General features: G+C 35.5%; 1 protein-coding gene across 4 annotated transcripts in view; it reads right to left on the reverse strand.

Annotated features, from left to right (window-relative positions):
• The window catches only part of GDPD4 (glycerophosphodiester phosphodiesterase domain containing 4), a 177,455-nt gene that overhangs the window by 18,621 nt on the left and 147,651 nt on the right, over window positions 1–11,183 (reverse strand). For 2 of the 4 annotated variants that reach the window (XM_049652726.1, XM_049652730.1), the window contains exon 17: window positions 3,207–3,998. The exons of 1 other annotated variant lie outside the window; for it this stretch is intronic. In XM_049652726.1, the coding sequence (XP_049508683.1) occupies window positions 3,505–3,998 (494 nt within the window). In that variant the 3' untranslated portion in view covers window positions 3,207–3,504. Of the gene's footprint in view, window positions 1–3,206; window positions 3,999–11,183 lie in introns of those variants that run through there. One more of the 4 variants, XM_049652731.1, reaches the window with a different exon arrangement.

Raw genomic sequence — 11,183 nt, forward strand, 5'->3', positions numbered from 1 at the left:
CAAGGAAAATGAAAAATAGAGGAATATGTTCCAAATGAAAGAAAAAGATAAAACCTCAGAAAAAGACCTTAATGAAAAGGAGTTAAGTAATTTACCTTCTGAAGAGTTTAAAATACTCATAATAAAGATGCTCACTAACGGCAGGAAAGCAATGCATGAACAAAGCAAGAATTTCAACAAAGGGGTAGAGAATATAAGAAAATACCAAACAGAAATTAGACCTGAATAATACAATAAATGAGCTGGAAAAGTTCAATAGAAGGGTTCAATAGCAGATTAGATAAAGCTAAAAGAGGACAAGCAAACCTGAAGACAGGGCAGTGGAATTCATCCAATCAGAAGAGTAAAAAGAATGAAAACATAGTGAAGATTGATTAAAGGACTGTACAACATCAAGTGGACCAATATGCACTTTACAGGGGTTCCAGAAAGAGAAAAGAGAAAGAAAGAGATAGAAAATTTCTTTGGAGAAATAATGGTTGAAAACTTCTCTAACCTGGGAAATGAAGCAGATATTCAGATCCAGGAAGCCTATAGAGTTCCATAAGATGAATTCAAAGAGACCCACACCAAGACACATTATAATTATCAAAAGTTAAAGACAAGGAGAAACGCAAGAGGAAAACAACTTGTTACATATAAGAGAACCCCCACAAGACTATATGCAGATTTTTCAGCCAAGGCCAAAAGAAAGTGGAACAATATATTCAAAGTGCTAAAAGAAAAAAAGGGTCACCAAGAATATTCTACCCAGCAAAGTTGGCCTTTAGAATTCAGAAACAGTCAAAGTGTTTACTAGACAATCAACACCTGAAAGAGGTAGCACCACTAGACTGGCCTTAAAGGAAATGTTAAAGAGACTTCTTTAAGCTGATATGAAAGGGTGTTAATTAATAACAGGAAAATATATGAAGGTACAAATATCAATTGTAAAGGTAAATATATAGTTAAATTCAGAAGAATCTACTGTAATGGTGGTATGTTAATTACTTATAGATCTAGTATGAAGGCTAAAAGACAAAAGTAATAAAAATAACTGTAACTACAATAATTTATTAATGGATACACAAGATACAAGATGTAAATTGTGATATCGAAAACATAAAACGTGGGGGTGGGAGAGTAAAAACGTAAAGCTTTAGAATGTGTTCAAACTAAAGTTATCGACTTAAAATAAACTGGTATAAGATGTTTTATGTAAGCTTCATGGTAAACACAAAGCAAAGACTTATAGAACGTACCCAAAAGATAAAAAGAGTCTAAGTATGCCACTACAGAAAATCTTCAAATCACAAAGGGAGAGAGCAAGAGAAAAAGGAACATAAGAATTACAAAACATCCAGAAAACAATTAACAAAATGGCAATAAGCCCACACCTATCAATAATTACTTTAAATGTAAATGGCAAAGTTCTCCAATCAAAAGACAGAGTGTGGCTAAATGGATTAAAAAAACAAGACCCAACTATATGCTGCCTACAAGAGACTCACTTTAAGGATACACAGACTGAAAGTGAAGAGATTGAAAAAGATATTCCATGCAAATGGAAACCAAAAGAAAGCTGAAAGAAAAGAATTCCATTACATGTATACACACATATATATACACATACATGTATCACATTTTCTTTACCTATTCACGCATCAACAGACATTTAGGTTGTTTTCATATACCGGCTATTGTGAATAATGCTGCAATAAACATGGAAGTACAGCTATTTCTTCATGGTACTGATTTCATTTCTTTTGGATATATACCCAATAGTGGGATTGCTGGACTATAGTAGTTGTATTTTTTATTTTTTTGAGGTACCTCTCTATGGCTTTCCATAGTGGCGGTAACAATTTACATTCCCATCAACAGTGTACAAGAGTTCTCTTTTCTTGCCATGCTAACATTTGTTATCTTTTGTCTTATTGATAATAGTCATTCTACCAGGTGTGAGGATTTCTCTTCATGGTTTTGACTGAATTTCCATTTTTGTGTACCTGTTGGCCATCTGCATGTATTTTTTTGAGAAACGTCTATTCAGGTCCCATTCCCATTTTTTACTCAGGTATGTATATTTTTACATATGTATGTATGTATTTGCTATTGGATTGTAGGAGTTCCTTATATATTTTGGATACTAACCCTTTATTAGATATATGATTGCAAATATTTTCTCCCACTCTGTAGGTTGCCTCTTCACTCTGTTGATTGTTTCCTTTGCCATGCAGAAGCTTTTTAGTTTGATACAATCCCACTTGTTTATTTTTGCTTCTGTTGCCTGCACTTCACTATCATGTCCAAAAAATCATACCTCAGATCAATGTCAAGAAGGTTTTTCCCTATGTTTTCTTCTGGTAATTTTATAGTTTCAGATCTTACGTTTAAGTAACCATCCAGAGTTTCTGTTTTGCAAAATGAAAAAGTTCTGGAGGTGGATGGAAGTGATGATTGCACAACATGAATGTACTTAATGCCACTGGGCTGTACACTTAAAAGTAGTTACAATGATAAATTTTGTCATGTATATTTTACCACAATTTTTTTAAAGGACGAATGAAAAAAGAATTTAAGATTGGTGTTAAAGTTTTTTTAGACTAATGTTGTCTATCATGCCTGGTGACAGTTCTTTCACTGTTACCTTGAAAAATTATTTAAGCATTTATATTTGTAAATAATTATATTTAGTTATTTATTATAGTTCTATTTATCTTGACTCATCCACTAGATTGACTTTTATCTGAGGGAAGTGGCAACATCCCATTCTTAGTGTGAGTCAAAAGAATAAAGCTCTAGAGCTTGTGCTTAGGTTTGATGAGGTATTTAAAAATATTCCATTTTTATCTCATTGCAGTGCTTCTTTCACTTGGTAAATGGCAGGCATTTCTTCCTTTTTGGGGATCCTCCAGATTGATAGGTCCCAAACACTTGCTGTGGCTTTGACTTTCACTCAAGGTCTAGGGCCACTGGGTGGGCATGGGATTATGCCCATCATCCCACTGGGGAATCAGCCATGGACAAGCTATTAGAAAGTATCTCACTGCACACTAGATCATACAATATTCATGTAAGATGATCTTTCCCCAAACTCATGGCCTTACCTATGCCACTTCTCATTCTCTGACTCAGGATGGCATTACTTTTGCACTCATCCCCTAGTCTCTGTCAGCGTGAGTGATAGCAGAGGTGTCCAAAGAATACACCAGTAACCTTCTGCATTCCTGAGAAGTTGCCTTTATTCCCATGCTGATGTGCACAGTCATTCCTTTAGCAGGAAGTACTATGAAGGGTTAGGATGAGAAACTCTCTAACATCAGAGAACAACTAACTCCAGCTTCAAGACCACAACAGTTTTTCCCTTGCCTATCCCCTAGAGATGCATTCTTTATTGAAAACACTAGACCAGAGGGGTTCTCCTGAGAGCCTCAATGGCCCTTCTGCACTCCTTTCTTGACCACTTCCCACCATCACCACTCTTAGGAACAGAGATGAAAAGGAACAGGAAAGCAATATTGGCTAATTCTTCTTTGAGGTCAGCTCATAGGAAAACATGCTGGATATGGCAGAAAATACTGAAAAAGAGTATTGTTGAGAGGATTCAAAGGTAGAGGTCTTTTCAGATTCTGTTTTAGATTGAGCAATCTCTAAGGAAGAAATTGTTGGTTTATTCACCTTTAGGGAAGGCAATGCGGTTTCAAGGGTAAACTCTCTGGGAGCATCCCAGGTGGGTTCAAATGTTTTCTCGGTGGGTGATGGTTGTCTAACATCATCCTTGCTAGGCATCAGTGGTTTGATGGTTTCCTTGACTTGCTTTGGTTCACTGGATTTCTTCTTGGGGACTACTAAAAAATGGCAAGAACCTGGCTGTTTCTTTGTGCTCTTGGTTAAAGCTGGGTAGAAGGCTGATAGAGCCCAAGGATTTCCCAAAACTCGGAAGGAAGGCTTATTGGGTAAATTTGTAGAGTCCTGACTCCCATGTTCCCTCTGTTGTAGGCTTAAACTCCGAAGATCTGTGGGATAGAAACAACAAAAACAAAGATTCCTCAAATGTCACTTCTCTAATCTTTTCTGGTCATGTTGAGAAGTTTTATCATCTTTAAAATGTTGGCCCCTCACGTACCATCTCAGGTTCTTTCCCCCCTTAGTTTTCCCTTCCCCAAACTTTGTAAGGATTTTATTATGGCACTGGAGTTTAAGAGTCTATTGTAGGGGCGCCTGGGTGGCTCAGTCGGTTGAGCGTCCAACTTCAGCTCAGGTCATGATCTCCCAATGTGTGAGTTCAAGCCCCGCGTCGGGCTCTGTGCTGACAGCGCAGAGCCTGGAGCCTGCTTCCGATTCTGTGTCTCCCTCTCTCTCTGCCCCTTCTCTGCTCATGCTCTCTCTATGTCTCAAAAATAAATAAAAACATTAAAAAAAAAAGAGTCTATTGTATGAGATTTTAGGTCACCATGAAAGCTCTCAGAAGGTAGGAAGTCACATCTGCTTAAAGTTCATGCATTTCACAACCACTGCTTCCAAATCAATTTGAACAAACAAATGAATACATCCTCAATTAGGATGGGAGCTTTTTAAAGGCAGAGACTTCGTCTTGCTTGCCACTACATACACAGTGCTCAGCAGCATCTGTCACACAAGTAAGTTCTGAAAAAATAATTTTAATCTGACAGAAAAATAAATGATGGAGACTACTTCTAGTAATGTAACTAGAAAACTGAATCGTACCAAAGACAAATTAATAACTGGATAATAATTAACCCAAGAAAACACCTTAAAATCATTTAAGATTTTACAATACGGTGAGGAACTGTGGGGCCAAAATCTAGAAGATAATGAGAATCCAAAGAAGTCAGTCCAGATCTCAGTTGTTTTTGCCCTGAGTGTAATGTCAATCTTGAAACCACCACACACATGAGCTTCATTTTCTGTCAGCTTTACAGAAGGAAGGGGATTCTAATTGCACTTTAATTGAATTTGTAGGTCAATTCCATGACAAGTAGTGTCTGTGATATTAGGTTTTCTAATTCATAAATGTGGCATGTTGGTCCATTTGTGTCTTCTCTCAGTAAACTTCTGTAGCTTTCGGTGACCAACCATATCTTCTCTGTGACAGCTTGCAATGTTTTCCTTAAATTTATTCCTATTTTGGTTTTTTGGTGTTGTAATTGATGCTATTTAAATTTTTAAGTTTCTAATTATTTATTGCTAATATATAGACATACAATTGATTTTTCTGTATATTGACCTTGTATCCTGAGACACTGTTTAACTCACTTATTCCAGTAGGTTTGTTTGTTGATTTCTTATATTTTTTTTAATTTTAATTCTAGTATAGTTAACATACAGTGTTATGTATAATATAGTGATTCAACAATTCCATATATTACTCAATGCTCAAGATAAATATACTCTTAATCTCCTTTACCTATTTCACCCATCCTCCCACCCGCCTCCCCTCTGATAACCATCTGATTGTTTCCTATAGTTAGGTGTCTGTTTTTTATTTGTCTCTTTTCCCCCCCTTTGTTCATTTTGTTTTTTCAATTCCACACGAGTGAAACCATATGATATTTGTCTTTCTCTGACTTACTTAACTTAGCACTATACTCTCTAGATCCATCTGTGTTGTTACAAATGGCAAGATTTAATCTTTATGGATGAATAATAGACTATTTGTGTGTGTCTTATCCGTTTATCTATTGATGGACACCTGTGTTGCTTCCATAATTTGACTGTTGTAAATAATGCTGTGATAAACATAGGGGTGAATGTATCCCTTCAAACTAGTGTTTTTGTATTTTTGGGGTAAATACCCAGCATGTCAATTACTGGATCATAGGGTAGTTCTATTTTTACTTTTTTGAGGAACCTCCACTCTGTCTTCCACAGTGGCTATACCAGTTTGCATTCTCACCAACAGTGCATGAGGGTTCCTCTTTCTCCACATCTTTGCCAACACTTGCTGTTTCTTGTGTTTTGATTTTAACCATTCTGACAGGTGTGAGGTGATATCTCATTGTGGTTTTGATTTGCATTTCCCTGATGATAAGTGATGTTGAGCATCTTTTCATGTATCTGTTTGCCATCTGGATGTCTTCTTTGGAGAAATGTTTGTTCATGTCTTCTGCCAATTTAAAAATTGGATTATTTATTTTTGGGTGTTGAGTTGTATAAATTCTTTATATGCTTTGGATACTAACCCTCAACCCAATATGTCATTTGCAATTATCTTCTCCCATTCAGTAGGTTATCTTTTGGTTTTGTTAGTTGTTTCCTTCGAAGTACAGAAGCTTTTTATTTTTCCTTTTGTTTCCCTTGCTTCAGGGGACATACCTAGAAAGATGTTGCTATGACCAATGTCAGAGAAATTACTGCTTGTTTTCTCTTCTAGGATTTTTATAGTTTCAGGTCTCACATTTAGATCCTGAATCCATTTTGAGTTCATTTTTGTGTATGGTGTAAGAAAGTGGCCCAGTTTTATTCTTTTGCATGTTCCTATCCTGTTTTCCCAGCACCATTTGTTGAAGAGACTATCTTTTTCTCATTGCATATCCTTTCCTCTTTTATCAAAGATTAATTGACCATACAGTTGTGGTTTTATTTCTGGGTTTTCTCTTCTGTTATATTGATCTATGTGCCTTTTTTTTTGTGCCAGCACCATACTGTTTTGATTACTACAGCTTTGAAATATAAGTCCAGAATTATGATGCCTACAGCTTTGCTTTTCAAGATTGCTTTGGCCAATTGCAGTGTTTTGTGGTTGCATACAAATTCTAGAATCACTTATTATAGTTCTGTGAAAAATGCTGTTGGTATTTTGATAAGTATTGTATTAAATGTATAGATCGCTTTGGGTAGTATACCCATTTTAACAATATTTGTTCTTGCAATTCATGAGCATGGAATGTCTTACCATTACTTTGTGTCACCTTCAATTTCTTTCATCAGTGTTACAGTCTTCAGAACACAGGTCTTTCACCTCTTTGGTTAGGCTTATTCCTAGGTATCTTATTATTTTTGGTGCAGTTATAAATGGGATTGTTTTCCTAATTTCTCTTTTTGCTGCTTCATTAGTGTGTAGAATGCAACAATGATTTTGTACCCTGTGACTTTACTGAATTTGTTTATCAGTTCTAACAGTTTTTTGGTGGAGTTCTTTGGGTTTTCTCTATATAGTATCATGTCATCTGAAAATAGTGAAAGCTTTACTTCTTCCTTACTGATTTGGATGCCTTTTCTTTCTTTTTGCAGTCTTATTGCTATGGCTAGGGCTTCCAGTACAATGTTGAATAAAAGTGGTGACAGTAGACATACTTGTCTTGTTCTTGACCTAAGGGGGAAAGCTCTCAGTTTTTCTCCATTAAGGATGATATTAGTTGTGGGTTTTCCACAAAACCTGTGGCCTTTATTATGTTGAGGTATGTTCCCTCTAAAACTACTTTGTTGAGAGTTTTTACATGAATGGCTGTTGTACTTTGTCACGTGCTTTTTCTGCATCTATTGAAAGGATCAGATGGTTGTTATCCTTTTATTGATGTGATGTATCACACTGATTGACTTGTGAATATTGAACCACCCTTTCAACTCAGAAATAAATCCCACTTGATTGTGGTGAATAATTTTTAAAAATATATTGTTGGATTCAGTTTGCTAGTACTTTGTTGAGGCTTTTACATCTATGTTCATCAGGGATATTGGCCTGTAGTTTTCTTTTTTAGTTTTTTCTTTTTTTTTAGGTGTGTGTGTGTGGGTGCGTGCGCGCACATGCATGTATGTGTGTGTGTCTTTATTTGGTTTTGGTATCAGGGTAATGCTGGACTCATAGAAAGAATTAGGAAGTTTTCCTTTCTCTTATGTTTTCTGGAATAGTCTGAGAAGATTAGGTATTAAGTCTTCTTTAAATGTTTGGTAGAATTCACCTGTGTAGCTGTCTGGTCCTGGATTTTTTTGTTTGTTGGGAGTTTTTTAAGTTACTGATTCAATTTCATTGCTGGCAATTGGTCTGTTCGAATTTTCCATTTCTTCCTGCTTTGGTTGTGGTGGGTTATCTGTTTCTAGGAATTTATCCATTTCTTCTAGGTTGTCCAGGTTTTTTTGAAATGTACTTTTTTATAATATTCTCTTACAGTCCTTTATATTTCCATGGTGTTGGTTATTTCTCTTTCATTTCTGATTTTGAGTCCTCTTTTTTTTCTTTCTTTTTAAAATATGTCTGGCTAGAGGTTTATCAATTTTGTTGATCTTTTCGAAGAAACAGCTGGCTTCATTGATCTGTTCCATTGTTTTTTCAGTTTCTATATCATTAATTTCTGCTGTAATCTTCATTATTTCCTTCCTTCTGCTGTTTTTGGGTTTTGTTTGTTGTTTGTTTATTGTTTGTTGTTCTTCTAGCTCCTGTAAGGTTAGGTTGTTTGCTGGAGATTTTTCTTGCTTCTTAAGGTAGTAGGCTTGTATTGCTATAAACTTCTTAGAACCACTTTTGCTGCATCCCAAAGATTTTGGATTGTTGTGTTTCCATTTTCATTTGTCTCCATGTATTTTTTTTAATTTCCTCTTTGATTTCTTGCTTGACCCATTCATTGTTTACTAGCATGTTATTTAACCTCCACCTATTTGTGTTCTTTCCAGATTTTTTTTCTCGTGGTTGCTTTCTAGTTTCATCACGTTGTGGTCAGAAAAGATGTGTGGTATAACTTCTTTTTTAAATTGTTGAGAATTGTTTTATGACTTAATATGTGATCTATTCTGGATAATGTTCCATGTGCACTTGAAATGAATGTGTGTTCTGTTTTAGGATGAATGTTCTGAATATATCTATTAAATCATCTGGTCCAGTGTGTCATTCAAAACCACTGTTCCTTACTGATTTTCCGTTTAGAGGACTTGTCCATTGTTGTAAGTCAGGTGTTAATGTTCCCTATTATTGTATTACTATAGATTAGTTCCTTTATATTTGTTATTAACTGGTTTATATATTTGGATGCTTCCATGTTGGATGCATAAACATTTCCAATTATTATGTTTTCTTGTTGTATTATCCCCTTAATGTTTATATAGTGTCCTTCTTTGTCTCTTGTTACAGTCCTTGTTTTAAAGTTTTGATTGATATAAATATTGCTACCTCGGCTTTCTTTTCATATCCATTTGCATGATAAATATTCTTCCATTTCCTCACCTTTTTTAAATTTTCAAGTTAGTTAACATACAATGTAGCCTTGGCTTCAGGAGTAGGACCCAGTGCTTCATCTCTTACATATGATATCCAATGCTCATCCTGAAAGTGCCCTCCTTAATGCCCATCACCCATTTAACCCGCTCCCCACCCACCCACCCACCAACCTCCTCTAACAACCCTCAGTTTGTTCTCCATTTTTAAGAATCTCTTATGGTTTGCTTTCCTCTCTGGTTTTTTAAATCTTATTTTTCCTTCCTTTCCCTTATGTTGAGTTTCTCAAATTCCACATATGTCCATCTCCTAACTTTCAATCTGCATGTGTCTTTAGGTCTGAAGTGAGTCTCTTGTAGTCAGCATATAGATGGGTCTTTTTCTTATTCTATCTATTCCAACAAACTATGTCTTTTGATTGGAGCAATTAGTCCATTTACAGACTACATAATTATTGACAGGAATGTATTTATTGCCATTTTGTTATTTGTTATATGTTTTTGTGGATCTTCTCTGTTTGTTTCTTCACTTGCCCTCTTCTCTCACCATAAGTTGGCTTTCTTTAGAGATATACCTAGATTTCTTTCTTTTTTATTTTTTGCCTATTACTTGTTTTTCATTTGTTGTTCCCATTGGGTTTGTATATAATATCTTCTGCTTAAGGTGATGGTCACTTAAGTTTGACCCATTCTTTACTCCTCTCCTCCCCATGTTTTAGGTATATGGTATAATACTTCACATCCTTTCATTTTGTGAGCCTCTTGACTGATTTTTACATACATACTTATTTTTACTGCTTTTGTGCTTCCTATTAACTCTTACTAATGGTCATTTCCTTTCCACTCAAAGAGTCCCCTTTAACATTTCTTGTAGGGCTGGCTTAGTGGTCATGAACTTCTTTAACTTTTGTCTGTCTGGGAAACTCATTATCTCTCCTTCTATTCTGAATGATAGCCTTGCTGGATACAGTATCCTTGGCTACAGATTTTTCCATTTCAGCATTTTGAATGTATTATACCACTCCCTTCTGACCTGCAGAGTTTCTGGTGAAAAATCCACTGATAGCCTTAAGGGGCTTTCCTTCTATGTAGCTGTTTTCTTTTCTCTTGCTTTTAAAATTCTTTATCACTGCTTTTAAAATTCTTTATCACTGTCTTTTGACATTTTAATTACTATGTGTCTTATGGACCTCCTTGGGTTGATTTTTGCTGCAGGATCTCTGTGCCTCCTGGATCTGAATTTGTTTTCTTTCCCAAATTCACAAAGTTTCCAGCTATTGTTTCTCCAAATAAATTTTCTGCCCCCTTTTCTCTTTTTCTTTTGAGATCCCTACATTGCAAATGTTATTGCACTTGATGGAGTCACTGAGTTCCCTAAGTCTATTCTCATTTTGCATAATATTTTTCTCTTACCTGTTCAGCTTGATTACTTTCCATTACACTATCTTCTAGGTCACTGATCCATTCTTCTGCTGCTTCTAGCCTACTATCTATTTCATCTAGTTTACTTTTTTTTTAATGTTAATTTATTTTTGAGAGACAGAGCATGAGCAGGGGAGGCACAGAGAGGGAGACACAGAATCTGAAGCAGGCTCCAGGTTCCAAGCCGTCAGCACAGAGCCTGACGTGGGCCTCAAACCCATGAACTGCAAGATAATGACCTGAGCCAAAGTCAGACGCTTAACTGACTGAGCCAACCAGGTGCCCCATAGTTTATTTTAAATTTCAATTACTGTGTTATTTCTGATTGGTTCTTTTTTTTAAATCTCTTTAAGGGTCTCACTGATGTCCTCTACTCTTTTCTCAAGTCTATTGAGTATCTTTATGATCATTACTTTAAGTTCTCTATCAGGCATATTATTTATCTCCATTTCCCTTAAGTCTCTTGCTGTGATTTTGTCCCACTCTTTTATTTGGGACATATTCCTCAGTCTCATTTTTGTCTAACTTTCTGTGTCTGTTTTTCTTTTTCTTTTTGTCTTTAATGTGTGTATATATATATATATATATATATATATATATATATATATATA

Source organism: Panthera uncia, chromosome D1 (genome assembly GCF_023721935.1).
Source record: "Panthera uncia isolate 11264 chromosome D1, Puncia_PCG_1.0, whole genome shotgun sequence".
Classification (NCBI taxonomy): domain Eukaryota; kingdom Metazoa; phylum Chordata; class Mammalia; order Carnivora; family Felidae; genus Panthera; species Panthera uncia.